This window comes from Haemaphysalis longicornis, unplaced genomic scaffold (assembly GCF_048455015.1).
Source record: "Haemaphysalis longicornis isolate Haplotype H1 unplaced genomic scaffold, Haemaphysalis longicornis Haplotype H1 scaffold_4, whole genome shotgun sequence".
Taxonomy (NCBI): domain Eukaryota; kingdom Metazoa; phylum Arthropoda; class Arachnida; order Ixodida; family Ixodidae; genus Haemaphysalis; species Haemaphysalis longicornis.
Genome location: NW_027526361.1, coordinates 178,690,960 through 178,708,795, shown reverse-complemented (window position 1 = coordinate 178,708,795; position 17,836 = coordinate 178,690,960). Strand labels below are relative to the sequence as shown.

At 46.3% G+C, this 17,836-nt stretch overlaps 1 protein-coding gene across 2 annotated transcripts in view; it reads right to left on the bottom strand.

Moving 5' to 3' along the window:
* LOC144179525 (neural cell adhesion molecule 2-like) overlaps positions 1 to 17,836 on the bottom strand; it is a 313,906-nt gene that overhangs the window by 40,179 nt on the left and 255,891 nt on the right. For both annotated transcript variants that reach the window (XM_077707918.1, XM_077707916.1), the window contains exon 6: positions 16,990 to 17,280. In XM_077707918.1, the coding sequence (XP_077564044.1) occupies positions 16,990 to 17,280 (291 nt within the window). The remainder of the gene's footprint in view (positions 1 to 16,989; positions 17,281 to 17,836) is intronic.

Here is a 17,836-nt window from a genome sequence, read left to right as displayed (position 1 = left end):
TGCAGGATGAACTAGTCGGTATAGTGGACTCGCATTTGGATCTCCAGTGCCTGGCATAAAACACAGAAGTCGTAGCAAGCGGCAACAATCGCTGCCGATTAGTACCTACGGTAGTGATAAGTCCGCACCAGATTTTAGCTATTCAAGCATCCAAGCAAGCAAATAAACAATTCTGATGCAATGTTCTGCTAATCGACTGCTCAGCTCTTATTTCAAGACTCCCGTTTATGGAAGGTCTTTACGTTAAGGAACGTTCTTTTTGCTCAAACTTCGTCTATCCACGAGCGAGAGTCGCCCGGAAGAGCCTCCTGAATTACCTTACAGGTAGCACCAAGAAGGCGAATTTTTGTGTGGCAGCCTGATTATTTTTCACGATATCCCATTGACAGCCACACCTACTCCTTCGATGTTACTTGCAAGCCCAACAAATGGCACAGTTAGCTGCCACTGCCAACTACTTTCAATGCCTCCTCAACGAACCCTACCTGTCTTGGATCATCTTTTTCATTGATGGCACGCATGCCAAAGCGACGAGAAATCTACGAAAGAACATTCCTTTGCCATTAGACTGATGGTCTAGCGCATCGTTAAAAACAAAAAGACATTACATGCCACAATGTCCGCACTACAACTCAGCTACAAAAAACACTTCATTATATATACTCAATCGAGCCCGAGCTTGCGTGCTCCCACGTACATCGGCAAAGAATAAGCGGTGTTACACAACAAAACGACCAAAAAAGTACGTTTACGCTAAGGAGCGTGTGCGTTGGACGAGCGAGAAGGAAGCAGAATAAAAAAAGCGAGTACATGAAAACACTCAATGGGAAAACTTCATGACTATGGCAGTAATGGTGAAGAAGAAACTTCATTTTGTCCGAACTATGGAAAGGGAAGGGAACGAAGTACGACGGTCGTCCCGAGTCAGATGGCGCCCCCGAGCCCATCAGCCCCAGCGACTTCTTCGGCCCGTCGCACAAGGTTGCGTTAAGCCTTCCTGGGCAAGGCTGAGCACCTAAGCATGCCTTCACCGTGGAAGTCTTATAGGTATGGTATGTGGTGTGTGTTGTGGCTTCGGGGGCAAGCCCATACGATATGCTGCAGGTTATCTCGGCGACAATCGTCCTACAGGAGTATTTTGAGGAGGCGATTTGGAAAAGTAGCCGGATATGTCTACGCTCATACCGTACTCGGAGGGCGACCAATGGCTCTTGGCCAAGGCTTTCCCCTCATGATACCAGAGAACAGGAAAAAACAACAAATTTGAACAAAGGTCATTACGGTTGTAATGGCAGGACATAATAGCGCCACTAAATACGCATCCGCTAATGGCCCCGTAGTGCGATGAACTCTGAACTGGGTACCTCAGACGCAGCTGTGAAATGCGGTCGCCTAGAGAAGTCCTCAGGAGATGATGGAAGGGGCCCAAAACACACAAAATACTGCACAACGGGCCAAAATACAGTGTCGCTGCGGTAAAACTGCCACCAGCCGACACCACTACAGCCGTTCCAACGTGAAGATCTATCCCACAACAGACAGATATTCCTCTGACGACTCAAACATTGTCGTAGCGAAAATATCGTAATCACGAGCTAGCTACAATTGATTGATTGAAGTAATATGGATATTTGCGGCATTCCCTCCCCTACGCAGTTTCATGTGCCTTCGAATTTTATATACGTCTTTGTAAGAGAACAACGCCGAATAAAACAAGTGGGATGAAAAAAATGTTAGCACTGAAATAACTGGTGAACCATTCGTCGTCAAGTACCCCTTGATGCTAATATGAATAGTATTCGCATCGACACTGACGCTGAACGTGAATTACAAGAAATTTGCGTTTCCAAAGAAATAGGGTTACTTGACAATGCAAAAGCCGCAACCTCAGCCATTCAGTTTAAGGAATGCTCTGTATAACCTAAGCAAGATCAAGTTTCTGTGTTCCTTACTCAGTTTAAATTATCCATTGACGTCATCATATTTTCAGAAACGTGGTATCACGAATATTGCAATATGAATGAACTGCAAGGTTACAACTTTAATAATCTGACTGAAAGGCGTGATGGAGGAGGAAAAATGCATGTTGGCCGGCGTATGCCTTGCGAAGTGAACGAATAATTCACGTGTAGTACTGCGGACTAGGAAATACTGGGCTTACGCAACAAAAGTGAGCTTTTTGCCGTTATTTATGGCTCCCCGTCGAGCAATACGAGTGCGTTCACGATGATGATGAAACAGTTAGCTGACTGCGCCACACTAAAGCAATACAACGCGCTTGTCGCAAAAGATTTCAACTTTAATTTGATGGTTAACTACGGTCTTACTCGGGAATTTAGCATAAAAATCTGGGCATGCGGCTACTGCAACGTAATAGCCACGCCCACCAGAGTGAAACCGACAAGGAAGTCCCGTTTGGATACTTTTCCTATCAGCTCTAATACCATGGTTCAAACAGCTAGTACCATAACCTATGATATCAGTAATCATGGCCACATATTAATCAGTTATACATATACTAAATAAGTATGGACTTGGCGTTCCCCTGAGTTTGCATATAGATCATTTGCAAGCACTAACATCTACGCCTTCCGGTTCCGGGCTGGAACAGGACTGGTGAACTATCTACAATTCATAGCTCCCATGTGACGTCACCACAGCCCTTTCTGGAGAACTGGGCCCCTATTCTCGACTGCACCAATTCGCAGGGAATTCGCCGCGTTTTTTGCGTAAGCATGACGTGAGCAATCAGTGACGTGATGCACCTATAGCTATGACGACATGCTTCACTCATAAAGATCAAAACCAAGGTATCAAATATTGAGCATAAAAGATATGTACTAGGTATGTACTATCCAAATTAATACGGTAGCTGAGACTGTCAAGAGAAACACATTTCTGCAAGTCAAAATTGGCGTCAACGCCACAAGCGATCGAGTAACGTTCATCTAAAAGCGAGCGAAAGGCGGACGTTGAGCTAAAGAAATGAGACATTTTTTTTCACTGTATTTATTTCTTCCAATCGCTTTTAGTAACATAGTTGGGCTTTCTCCTTCAATGCAATCTTTGTTGCGTTATCACCATGGGTTGTCACTTTCCCGGCCACCACCGCCGCCACGCTATCATCTGCTGCTATGTTGCAAGTTTATGGTGTGATCACATACAAAGACGGTCGCGACCATGGCTTGTATGACACATAATAGCAGCGAAGCGCTGCGCCTGATAACCTCGCAACGCACCGATGTCGCTGATTCACTGATTCGTGACGCTCAACTTCAGTCAGCGCTGTAATGAGCAAAAGAGTCCCTTTTTCTTTGTTATTTTTTTCTTGAGTTTGATCATATGACCCAGCAGCTTACTAGGAGGAGCATGGACAAGTGCCATGCGTTGGGTTGTCCTTGTCATGGAGGGGCTTGTACTGCTCTCTTATGTTGCGGTTGCGTCACACAAATATTTTCATTTTATTGCCAAACATGAAAGCAAAATAGTGCCAATTATTTGCATGCTCCGTGATCACTGACTTGGAAACAGTAGAAACTATTATTTATTTCCGTAGAAAACATGCTTTAATTCGCGCATCATGCGAACCCGCGCCTACTGCAAATTCTGGGACATTTCGCGGCACCGAAGGTCGGTGAACTTTTTTGCCCTATTTCGCGGTGAAAGCAGCCGCCATTTTCAAGCTATTACGTAACATTACGTCGGGTTTACGCAGGATGAAGTTGCCAATGTGTGACGTGATCGTTCCCGCCAACTGTTTAAATTACGGCACGCCTTCTCAGCCAATCAAAGAGAGGGCGTGTATTACAAGCAGTATTGTTGTTGAATAGCAAAGACAGGCCTACGTGGTCATGTCCTGTGCATTTAGTTTAGTTTTTCATTGCCGGCCAAGAATTATGCGATTTCAGTAAAGGGAAATAAGGCAAACATTAGAACCGGTCCCGAGAAACGTCATAAAACGTCAAAATGGCGAAGGCACGCACAACCGCTTCGTCAACCGGAAGCACGTGACCAAAATTGAAAGCAAATCAGAAAATACTCCTGGCTTATTCCCAATTTCTTGGGAATTTGTGCAGTCCAGAAAGGGTCCCTGCTGACAGCTTTCACAGCGCTTCCTGTGATAAAAGGGGCGGAAAAGTAGACAGCCTTCCATCGTGAAGGCTGTGCTCCAGGATGGCAGCTACAGTGACATCAATGCAAGCTATTTATAAGAGCAGTGCAAATGACGCATACAATACATTTTGTAGCGTGAGCTACACTGGCCAAGGTTGAGCAGTTTCGCGTCCTTCTGGAGAGCCGCGCTGCGCATGCGCGAGGAGCAATGACGTCACACGGTGCGCAGAACGTTGCTCGCTGCCCGGCGTCTCTCAGACACCCCACGCGCCCAGCGTCTTCGCTGACCTCCGTTCCGCCCGTGGCGGCCCGGCCCACTTGATGATCATGCGAGGGCTGACCGGGTGTGCAACCGATGGCTCGTGCGTCGCAGCAACACCGGCATGCGCCTGTGGAACCAGCTTAGCTTTGGGGTGATTGGTTACGCTGCGCCGGAGCCTCTTGATAAATATACATGTGTGACATAATGCGTATACCGTGTGTGAGATTGAAGCAGCAGTAAGCATGATAATCAAGCTAATCCTAGACCCCCAGGAAAGCTAAGAATAACCAGGTGAAGTTTACCTCACACTACGTATATCTTGGCATAGCCGAGCTAAGCCACTGCTAATTTTTTTGCAACTATTCGGACGTCTTTACGAGTCATCTTTTCCTTTAAAGATAATGAGGGTAAAAAAAGATTAGGAAGCCTTGAATAAGTCCTGATCAAATAAAAACGATCAGTAAAAAAACAAAATGTTATATCGCGCTCTTCCGTACGCGGGACCCTCATAAGCTTGCTGAATTTTTAAAAATAGCGCAGCAAAACTAATAAACTAAGTAAACTAAGTGCTACTGAACAAAACCGAAATAATGCTTGGAAGATGATCAGGGTCAAATGGATGGTGAAAGCAGGTGCCTGAGTACCTCTATCTCTTATTTTGCGTCTTTTAGAGCTTTCAACTTACAATTTTTAATACACGTGCAATACATGTCTTCTCACAGTGTGCAAAATTTCATACAAAAACACGTAGTAGTTTTCGAAAAAAAAAATTATGAGCTTTTTAGATTTTTTCTATGCTCAAGGAACATTTTTAGGATTGTTTTTAGGGGCACAGGGCTGAAACAACTTCTATATTTGTTAAATGACTCAGGCTTTCTTGTAAACCAGAATAATAATTGAGGGAATAACCACTGATTGTTAGAATATATATATATATATATATATATATAGCACAAGCCCAAATTTTATTGATTTTTGAGATAGAAAAGTGTGAAAGAAAACGAAGTTTTGTTGCGAACAGGCTTATTCTGCTTCAGAATGTGTTTACAGCATTGCTAAAGATCTCAGACTAAAACAATATCAGAAACTTAAATATTTGAAGAGAAAATGTCCCTGTTATCAGCGGAAACGGTGTTATGGAGAAATCTCCCCTCAAAGTTTTCGTTTACTTTTTTAAAATTGTCGCTTCTTCCGCGGATTCTGAGAAAAGCTTGGCAACGGTACTAGCACAGTGGAGTTCGGTCTTAAATGATCGCTTTAATATGCCGAAAAAAAAAAAACAATTGCATGCACGCAAATAGAATAATAGGCGGCCGACTTGGCGTAAACATACGTTTCGGAATGCATTCGCAATGACATGTGAGCTAACGCAGAACCATTGCAGCTTGCAATGAACTACAGAAAAATTGAACGATGCGCTATATTTTAAGCTAATTATAAAAATAAACGTTATCACACGTTTCGAAGGTGAAAAACAAAATGCGAATACCACTGTACATCACGAAACTGGCATATAGGCTTGGGGTGCGTTTGGCGCTATTTATAAAGTACTTCTGGTGCGCACCTGAGGCGGCCACTTTGTGGAGACGTTCTCGAAGAGTGTACAATATTGTGAAAACTTATTAAAATCCTATTTTTGGTCGGATTTGCTATCCATCCCACCCTAATTAACCCTTGACAAGGCCGAACAATGCAGGCGTGAGGAACTACGAGGTCAAAATAAAAGGCGAACATGAGTAGCACTGTCAGATTATTTGAATGCCCATTTTGTAAACTTGGGGCCACCTATGACAACATCGGATTCTCTCAAATTCATACCAGCGTATTAACACCGTATTTGTTTGGCCAACCGATCCTACTGAAATATGTTCAAGGTTCATTGCGTTCAATCACACAAGGGCCACAGACGCAGACGGCCTTCAGATTGCTACGGTGAAGCTTGTGGTTGATGTTCCCACTCCGCTTCTTGAATACTATTGGAACTCGGTCTTAGAAACCGGCTGCTATCTTTCTGGAACAAAAATTGCCAAAATAGCGGTAATTTTTCAAGGTGGCGTCACAAATGACATTAGCAGTTATAGACCAGTCGCTGTACTTCCATTTTTCTCGAAAGGTATAGAATTTGTTTTTCAAGGCTAAATGACTGTTTATATAATAAGGCGCTACCGACAGAATGCCAGTACAGTTTTCGCGCTAGGAGATCGACTGAAACTGTTTTGTTAAATATTAAGGAACTGGTAATTAGAACCTTTTAAAGCACTGAGCTTACGCTGGGGATCTTCATAGAATTCAACAAGGAGTTTGATTATTTTAACCACGAAATACTCCCACGGAAGCTTGACTACTTTGGGGTGCGAGGGGGAGCTTACAACGTAGTCAAATATTACCTGAGCAATAGAAAACAATGTGTTGGAATTGAAAACTGTGTTGCAATTGGAAACTGCTTGTCGTATTATTCGATAATTTCGTCTGATGTGCCCCAACAGAGTGTTGTTAGGGACATTTTTGTTTAATGTGTGTGTTAACGATAATCCTAACATTAATGAAAAGACGACGTTTAATCTTTAAGCAAAAGACACCAGTTTCTATCTGGTCGTGAAGTTAAAAGAGATAGCGGAGAAAGCGCTGGCAAAACATAGCGATGGTTCAAAAAATTAAGACGCTTGAAATAAACGCCCGAAACTCTAAAGCAATTTTAATTCAGGGCAAACAAGCGGATGCACATTCACACTTAGATAAATCTTGGCGACACGTTCATTGAAGTTGTTAAAAAGACAAAATTATTTGCGTCACCCGCTCACCAATATGTCTTGGCACTTTCACATTTTTTTATTGGCCAAATCTCTGTCATCAGCTGCGGGTGCTTTATCAGGGCGTCATCCCTTTATGGTCAAGAAAGCAAAACAATACATTTATCACGCACTATTTGCATCACACTTTATCTAATTCAATTTTGTCACGCGGTCTATACTCGCAAATATCAATACAATTTATCGCCTTGAGAAACGAGCAGTTCGTTGCATTGCAAACCTACCACATGTGCACACAACACAAGGCTTTTTCCTGAAATATAGAGCAATAAGGGTGACAAACTTGTACGAAATTCGTCTGCTTCATTTTGGTTATTTAATCAAAATGCACAGCTTTATGAAATCATTTTCGGAACTAACGGTAAAACACCCTTACTCCCGCACCCGCAGCTCTGACAAGTGGCTAATTCCTCGCCACTGGACTAACTACATTTTTCAATATTTCGCATACCATTAGCCTACTGTGCTCACCACTTCCTCCACGTCAAATGCGCGAGTACTTCTTAACCCATTGACAGAAGCATTCACGAATTGTCAGTGGGGTTTATATTAGTTTTCATGCGTTAGCTATCTAAAATGTCATTATTTTATTTTTGTGAAACAGAATTGCTGCCGAAACTTGGAATATTACTATTACATGGCCATATACAATAGTTGGAATTTTTTTCTTTCTATTATATGATATAACAGTGTCCACAGTTCTGTTAGTTAAGATACTAAAGTGATCTGTATTAGATGTCATAATTCATAGTATTTTGGAATCTCCAGCATGTAATTTAGTGTTTTTTTTTCTTTTAGGTGTACTTCTTAAAGGCCAACTGCACTCAAATTTCACCTCGGCCAAATTTGTTTTTAATGCGTAGTAAGTACCCCCAAATAAGCGGAGACACAAGTGGTAGCCCCGTGAAACGCCTCGTTAATCAGTCAGAAGCGTTTAAAAAGGCTCCGCCGCAGACCACTCTGCACCTGCCGGCGGATCGCGTAAACAGCCATGACGCGCCTGTGACGTTCCAGCCGACGGTGGCTTTTTCCTCTGGCCAGCCACGCAGCGGGAGAACCGGTCGCGCTATGCTGCCCCGTGCGCGCGTAGAGCTTGCGCGCAGACATTCTCCCGAACTGGTGACCGTCCGGCCGCTCGCTGGACGACTGCAACGTCACTGCAATGGCTGCGCTCTCCTCGGTTTCGGTTTCAAAATCGCCGATTTTTGCTGGCCGCTTGCGGCGTCCACGTGCGTATTTCAGCTGTTGTATTTTGCATGTTGCTTTCTTTTTAAGCAGACTATACGGAAATAGGGTTTTCAAGAAGTCGAAATTTTGAGTGCAGTTGGCCTTTAAGTCCTGTGGCCTTTTACAGCCCCTAAAGTGGTCACAAAGCAGCTTTTTGCATGGGTGGCCACCAACTCACATATTGGAAAAAAAATTCTGATTTGATAGTCTGTTCATTCCAATTATGTTTTAACGATACCATGTGTTGGCAATGCCAGGCAAATGTTCGTTGTCGCTTTTCTTGGCTTCGTTGAATTTAGACCGATCGAAGACAGGGAAGACCGAAAGGGTAGAACCAAAGCGCTAAACATTGTTGAGATTCCGGCTTAACCCGCCCCCCCCCCCCCTGGCATTTGTGGTTGGCAGCCGCCAGCAGCAGCCGTAGCAAAAGCCTTTAGAAAAGCCAATAAACACACGCAGTATACGGCAGCAGCACCATTACACAGAAATAGCACTGGTTGCACGGGTCGCACTTCTAAACACTGTCAAGCGCAAAGGAAAGCTTCCGCATATTTGATACAGAACATAAGCTCATGAGCGACCATTACAAGTTTCTTTTGTGCAAAATTTACGTTGCCTTGGGTTTTACAGAAAGGAACAGAAACCCCGGGTGAGAACGGCAGTGGAAAGAATCAGCGTAATACGCTAACACAAAGAGAACCACTCGGCTCGAAGCTCAAGCGTCGGTGCCGCGCAGAGCGGAAATAAAGATTAAATTGCACTGCTGCCGGCTGTGCGCTCCACCGGGCTGGTTTAAACTGCACTAATCCGGTTAACTCCGCATGGCCTGCTTTTTGTCGAGGGAAGAAAGTATATAATTGACAAGTACTCCCGCGACCTCCCGCTGCCGGCATGAGCCAAGCTTCCAGGGATCAACGTGACTCACACTCTGCTGCTAGAAGTCCCCTCAACGTCCGCGGCATTGCCCCGTTTCACTGTACTGCACTTCCCTACGCCTCATCCTTCGCTTGAACCAAGGTGCCCCAACATTAGTAGAACCTTGCCAATACAAACGAATAGGACTTATATAATGCAGACTTGCTTTATAAACCGCACTACGCATCCTTCACCGCCGTGGGCTTTCGCAATTGATAAATTACATGCCTTTTATGGAAGTTTTGTGAGTAGTGTGATCGGAGACCGAAATTAGCGATTATGCAAAATTTTCACCCTTAGGCCTTTGGTGAACCTGAGGTAGGTTCTGGGCTAAGTTGCCCAAAAATGTTTTCAGCCTTCTTCAATTTTACCTCTTCTCTTGTGGTTTCATCAATTTCAATATTTTCACATTAGCGCAGTTCTACTCAGAAGTAGTGAAAGCATTTGCTAGCGAATGTTCTTTAAGTTACTTTCGCGGGTTCTTCAACTTCCATAGGGAAAATAGGCCACGTTGGCCTGTGAACGAATGAATATACAGCAAAGAGATATTTAATATAAAAAGCCTAATAGTTGGCTATATGAGTATGAACCGCTCTTGGCTGAAGAACTGGCGCTGACAATAAATCGTATCCCGATTTGTTTTCAATGTCAAGTTCTGTTTGCCATTTCATTGAGCGATGCTTTACCCTATCTCGTTGGGCACCCAGGTCGCTCATACTTGTCCTAATGCCTAATACTTAAGGCATTTGGTGTTTGGACATTTTGTTGTGGTGTCGATTTATATCGTGAAGAAATTACGCCGTAGCTACGAACAACAGCTTCGGTGTGCAACGCCGTTTCACTAGAAATAAATGTTTGTATAATAATTTGAAAACACCATTAGGTATTGCGAGTTCTTGCAAGAGACAGCGTGTGATGCTCACGTTCAGAAATACCAATGGTGGAGTCGAGAAGCCCGTAATAATTTTTGAGAGCAAGCGTAGCTTTCTTCTTTTTTCTGCCACAGGCTCTCTTCCTTGAACCCGCTCGAACCGGAAGCGACTCTTGCTACGCACGGGGAATTATCGAAAAATTCCCCATTCCCATTGTAACTAAATTATTTAGTTTGTCAGTGATTATTTTCTCAAACTGCTTGCGTTGATCAGCTGTTTGCAGGGCGTGAGGAGGATAAGAAAGAATAAACGTTGTCATAGGGCAGTAAGCTCAGAGAATGAGGCGCCATTGCCGCACCCGCAGAGACCAACCATCCTGCTTCTTGGGCTTTCTTCACCTGCCAAAGCTAGTTCTGAGGGTTGGAGATGGCCAGTGATTTCCCCAAGTTCTCCGAAAAGAGTTAAGAATAGAGAGTAGTTGGGGGTTCTGAACAGTGCACCACATAACCTAAAGTTCCGTTTCCATGTTCGGTCCTCCGCACGGCATTCTACACTAACGAATTTCAAACCAATTTTATCAGCCCACCTGAATTTAAGCATGCGCAGCCAATATGTCACACTGGAAATCGATTGCAATGCAATAAGAAATCTTTAGAAATCCACAAGAAGAACAGACCACAAAGCAAATTTACAGCCCAGAGCCGGCAGTAAAATGGCTTGACACCATAAAATGGCTTGACACCACATTGCTGCATCTACGGCCTAGCCGTGTGTCATCGTTTCTTTACCCGTCTTTTTTGTGCTTTTTTTAATTCATGTTAGTATGCACCAACTAGCCCAACCACCGTTCCAATACAAAATACCGTTTTGGAGTGTGCAGCGTACGCCGCGTTTGGTGAGGCGTATGCGCGTTTTGGGAATTAGGAGACAGAGGTGGAGAGGAGTACAAAGTGGGGTTGTAACTGGTGTCACTAGATAAGGTGTCACCGTACCGCCAATGAGGCACGCAAGTCATGAACGGCGGCCATTTTCAAGTTTAGAAGTGTTGCGCAATTGGCGCATCTACGGCCTCGCCGTTAACGACGACGGTGTTGTTTGTTAACAGCCCTGCCGAAGATGCAGCAAAACGGCACCTTCGGACACACTTCTGCTGAAATGCTGCAACACGCGTTATCTTTGATTCGTGTTCGAAACGACCTCAGTCAGGCGCAGCCGCACAGTAGGGAGGGGAAGTTAGGTCTATTAGAGTTCACCGGCTCAGACGCAGTACAACAACATGGCGACGCTCATGAACCGTCGCAACGTAAATAAAAATCACGTGATGAGAACTGCCCAATGAATATGGCGGCGGCACGGAACGATAGGAGGAAAGAATGCCGATACTCTGAAACTTTATCTAGTGACACCAGCTGTAACCGCACTCCCTCCACCGATGGCAATGCTTCACGGCACAACAAGCAATGCGGGAAGGCCAGCTTGCAAATACGAAGCTTAAACCAAGCGGCGGCCTCTTTACCTTCAACCCAGCGCCCCGGCTAATTCTCGGGCTATCGCCAAATCCTCCCCTCGTGATCCTGGACGCGGAAAAGTGAGTTGTGATTGCCATAGTAACGCGGCCGCCATCTTAAACTTGGAGACGTAATAGTTGTCATGGCAATACTGCGAGGAGGTGCAGACCGGGGGGAGGGAGGTTAATGCTTTCGTCCCCTCGCCTCTCCCTGCCACTTTGGTGCTGGCCCAACGCCACCTCTAGGTGGCGTTGGCTGGCACCGACCTTGCGCCCTTTGCGCCACCCGCTAGGCCTCGCCGAGACTATCGCGCAGCCATGCAGACCTACAGTCGAAAGCTTTCTGACAGTAAACACGGGAGCCCGTGCCGCTGAATACATGCAGAACGCCCTGGTGATAGGCTGGCGTGCTCTCGCAGCTTGTGCGGTTGGCGGGCGCACTCCCTGAAAGTAGTTTAAGGCGTGGCTCCCTGCTGCATTAGTTACGTAACGGGGCATAACACTTTCTTTATCTCCTAAACATGCAGGAAAAAAAAATTCCCGTGCCTTCCCGCGAGGGGAAGACGAGTAAATGCAGAGCATTGGGGCCTCAGTACTGGTTGAAGGCAGTGTTGCTTCAATCGCTTCTTCTGTGATGCTGGAGTAGCAGACACGAGTAAACGTGGGAGCGAGCGTCAACCAAGAAAGGAAGGAGCAACGCAGTGACTGAAGCACGAGCGACCGCTAGCGGCTTTATATTTGCAGCGCGCGCAGTAGAGGGAGAGCGGTACGGGGGGGGGAGCGCGCATGCGCAAGCAGCGCGCGCTCTTCTACGCCCCACCGCGCTGCTATCACGCACCTGTTTCGCCGAGACACGGCCGGACTGGAGGAGCGGCGAGCACGCACTTTCATATGAAAGTGCGCGCCCGCCGCTCCTCCAGCCCGGCCGTGGCCGAGACCGCGACGGAGCGTTTCGGGGGTGACGAGCGAAGGGGCTGACTGCGACGCATGCGCGCACCTGCTGCGGACGCGGAGCTGTGGACGCCGTCCGACGCAGGAAGAGGCGAGGCTAAGAAATGCTCTGCATTTAAAAGCAAACGTCTTAATGCGTTCCCTCTGCTTCGTGCTTGATAAAAATACCATCATCGGCACATGTTTTCCCTGGAATCGTTTCGAGATATATAACGAAGCTACTGCAGCAGACAACACAGCAATCAACCGTTGTCAGGGAGTGGATCCGCCAAATGTACGGGCTACGACAGTTCGCCATCCCATCGCTACACCGCTCTGCATGTACTCGGCGACACGCGCTCCCGTGCTTACTGTCATAAAGCTTTCGGCTGTACGCTGCTCGGACAGTAACACGGCAGCCTAAATCGCCCTACAACAGTTTATTCATGTTACGGAAATGCGACCGAGCACAAACGCAACGTCCGGCTATAAGCACTGATGTACGACACGACATAGGAAAAGCTGACATCAAACACAGTACACGACGTTGTACAGCTCCTTGCACGACACCAGCGCTGTTCAGATTGATTTCGCGCTTTACGACCGAGTGTCTCACCTTTTGGTAACACGAAGCAAAGTCACGCCTTGCTGCGATTCGTCCCTGTGGATAGAGCATCCCCTCTTCCGTGGTCTTAAAACGCTGACCCAATATTTCTACTATGTTACGACGCGTGAGCGAGCCCCGCGGCATCTCTAGCGCACCGCTGTTCTTCCGGCCGCAGCGGCGACCGTTAACCCGTTGTCGCGCATGCGCGCCTCTGGTCTCGCCGGGAAGAAGCCGAGCGGGAAAAAAAGTGAGAGGGGAAGTATAGTACTTGCCCCGTGCCGCTAAGACTTGGAGCGAATAAATAAAGGAACTAGGAAAAAGTAACCTCGAACTCCTTAAACCGATCTTCTGAAGCGGGCTTTGCCTTTAAATTCACATGCATTGCTGGGCAGATGTTTCTCTCGGAGGCAGTATAAGCCATCTTATATCAAAGTATGGAAGCCCAAAGACGTTCTTTGTGTGTTTATAGATTCTTCCCGTACGCTGAAAATTGTGGGAGTATACTCAGTCGGCCACCCGGGACGACGTGCTGTATCCTACATCTAACTTTGACTAAAAAAGATGTGCGTGCTGAATATAGGGGTTCAAGGAAATCGACTGTGCGAGCCCACTGAAGACCAGTTATTTAACACTAATTGGCGTTATTCCATGGGGCATAATAGCCTAACTATAGTATATTAGAAAAGAGGGACGTAGAGGTACGCCGCTGCTTACGCCGTACGCCATCAGTTCAGTTTCTCAAACAAGCAGGAGGAAACGAATCACAGATGGTGACAATTAAAACCAAGAGGTAAAATTCATTCAATGCATAACTTGCTTTGCATTTTATTGCCAATTCAACAGTACATAACGTCTGAAATGTTGGCTCATGTTAACCACATCGGCAGATGCGCCGAGGCAGGGACTCGTACAAAGGGTCGACGTATCTGTGTCGCCCTGACAAAGTGTGTTACACCCGCACTGCCCGTAATTCCACCAAGGCTTTCACAACCCATGCAGTGCGGATGGGGTAGATTCCAGCAGCAGCGAAGCATCATATCCTGAAATGATTGGTATAATTTTGTTTTTGAAGAAGAAAGTGTTTCGTTCCGGGATACATAAAGATTTCACTGACGTAATATCCATCACGACAATTCCCCTGCACAGAGGTGTTCTTGCGGGGAAGCAACCTTTACAACTAAAGAGTACGTTATACTTAAGGTTTCCGGCATTTATATTTTAACAGGAAAGTGTTTTATGCCGGGATAAAGCAAGATTTCACTCACGTCATATCCGTCACGGAAATGACGCCAGTAAACTTTTACCGAAGTGACCCGCTCGCAGGACGTCGCTCGCCAAGTACACCCACAAGACAGCCACCGACCCGACAATTATGCTCAGCGGCAGATCTCGCTGCAGATTTCACATTTGTGTTCTACCAATTTGTATAACAAAGGAATAAACCACATTTTTTAAAATAAGAAAGCCCATCAATTTGCAATCCCTGCTCTTCAATCGGCTGACTTACCCACTTCCGTTCAGTTGAAATAGGTAGTAGACTGTAGATGGCACGGCGAATTTACGCAGGATTCCCTGCGCGGAGGTGCCTGCTTGACGGCACGCGCCTCAGCAGTACGGCTTTGTCTTCTGCTTTAGCGACGGTTGTTTTGGCCTGTTTTGGCGCAGCTTCGCGTACATTGCGCGCTTCCTTCACACGGCTTGATTAACTTGCTTGACAGCACCCCCTGGGTAACCCGCACAGGACGGAATTAAGTGGTCATACGGCAAAGATACGGTAAGGATTGGTTTGCAGGGCGCGAAAACATGTAAAAATCAAATACAGACATCCGGCCGCTAGAGAAACGCTACCTTTTGCGCACTGCTTGCCACGAATGGGCATCCGTTTTCTAAATTGGTGAATGCCAGTTAGGTTGTGTTTTAAGATGTATTACAAAAGGCGAAAGGAAACTATTTCTGGTAAATATAGATTATAAAAGTTCCCTCAGCTTTCACGCAATTCTCAAACTTACTAGCTTAAAATAGTTTAAATCGGTATAAATGAGAATCACTAAGCTCACATGCCGAATTGTTTCGGTGTCTGCGCTTGCGTCGTGCTGTGGTGTAGTCCCAATCAGCACATCAGGATGGCTAGGTTCCTCTGTCTCACCCGTCGAAATACGCTCCTCTCCGTTTCTTTTCTCCCGACTCACGGACGGGCTACAGCGGCGGCGTCCGCCGCTGGAGCGCGGCCATGGCCGACGCTGCTGCTGCGTTCGGGACGCCCTTCCCGCGAATTCCAGGTAAGGGCTGGCAGAATCCATGGTTTCACTCTTTGTAGAACCACGTGTGTGAATTCAAGTGACGTCGCATGGGCAATTCTTGACGGGGGTCGTTTAAACCTTGGCTTTCCAACCACCTTCACAGCATACATTGGAGCCAATTTTTTTTATACGTTCCCTCTCGATTGGCCAAGCACGATCTTCATCATGCTAGCCAAATTTATCCACGAGCGTTAAACCACGTGGTGCAAAAAAAAAAAACTCCGCTGAGAGAAGCCACGCAGATTGAAAATGGTGCCACTTCTGACGAGGCAGAAAACGCAGGCCGTTGAAACGAATGTTTTCATAAAGTATTACGAGCACCGCTGACGGTAGAGAAGCTGGCAGCGCTATTTCGCTCGAGCCAGCGATAAGACGAGCGTCATAACATCCAGGTGGGTCAGCCGGTTCACCCCGGCACCGTCGCTGTCTGCACCGTATTTACGTGTAGATGGTGCTCGCATGCAGTTTTGCCTAATGCGCCTAAAATAAGTTGGCCCCCGCTCGCGTGCTCCGAATAACTTGAATCGCTTGTACATCGACAGCAGTTTCCGAAGAGTCCGGGTAAAGCGCCCACACAGGCCGTGGGGGATATGCAGTGCTCGTGCGATGAACAACGCGGCATTCGGCAAGGAGCTTAGTGACGACGTCTGACAAAAAGATGCGTCTGCGGTGCTAAGCAGCTCTCGAGGCGCCCCATGGCTCAGAATGAAGCGTACTAAGCGAAAATATGCGATTTCGCGTGCGGTGCCGGCCAGAAGAGCAGAGGTTTCAGCATAACGCGCCACATGATCGACAGCGACGATGGCCCATATATTTGCGGCGGCATGGGTGAATAACTGTACTGAGTTATACACAAAGACTGAATTTATATTTATCAAATAAAGAGACAATAAAGAAATGTATTTCGAATAATTCTAGTAGTAGTAGTAGTAGTAGCAGCAGTAGTAGTAGTAGTAGTAGTAGTAGTAGTAGTAGTAGTATTAGTAGTAGTAGCATTAAAAGACATTCATTTAAGTAAGTTTCATGGTTCGATGTGGGTTCTGCCACCGTGGTCAAGGAGTTACAGCTGTTTTTTTTTTCAATCACACTACCTTCATGAAGGGCACGTTACCGACAGCATACGGGAATTCCGTAACGTTTACGCCTTCACTGTGAAGAACGCACTTGTGACAACTAAATGAAACTCATTGTAAGGATACAATTTTCTTGGATGTATAGTTATACATCCAAGAAAATTATGTTTTTTTGTTGTTTGTATTATGTGTTCACTATAATGTTTTGCAAGATACCAATATTGGACTGATATCTACAGAGCATAACAAATTAACTATGGAGCGAGAGCCTGCGATTTCTTGTCGACGCGACCCCGTGCACGCACGCACTTTTGGTCAGTACCTAGCGCAAACAGCTTCGCTATAAAATGTGCAAAGAGGGAGCTGCACTCACATCGCACCCGGAGGTTGACCGGGTTGCTCTCGCCCATGCCCTCGGCGTTGGTCGCGGTGCAGGTGTAGCGTCCACGCGCGCTCCGATCCACCTTCTGCAGCACGAGCGACTGGTTGCTCACGATGACGCCCGCCGACGTGTTGGTGGCCAGGTCCCGGCCGTCTAAGCGCCAGCCTATTCTGCGCACCCAGGGGCTGGCGCGGATGTCACATTCGAGGAACACGTCGTTCCCCTCCTGGATGTGCTGGTGCCTCAGCTTGCTGCCAAGGCGCAGGTTCAGCTGCGGAACATCTGCCAGCAGGCCAGTCGTTCTGTCAGTCATTCAATCAGTCAGCTGACATCGCGTGTCAAGAAATAAAGCACTCAATAATAAAATAAGTCGAAAAGAAATATCAAGTCATTAAACGTGTTACCTAATATCTACGATGACCCTAAGCACAGTTTTTTGCCAGTGGATTAAGCAAAGAGTCTACGGCGGATGTTTGAACACGGTGGACCGTTGCGTAGTGACGATAAGGATTGCACTTGTGTTATGAACATTTTTGTCGCACCCAATTACTATAGGTCAACTCTTTATAAATCCATCACGAAGCTTGTTAACAAACACAACGCACTTTAAATCTACGGTATTTACTCTGAGTATATCCTGGTCATCATAACCAACCTGTTGACCACAAAGCCGTGCGCGGTACTCAGGAATATGTCGGAAACCTGAGCCTGTGCTCGTGCATTTAGGGCAAGATCCTAACAGTTATCGAACACTTCCTTGCAGCTATATCCTGTTTGTGCCTCTTCCTTCGCTTCTGTTTGCTCCTCTTGTGACGCGAAATATTCCGGCAGGCAGACT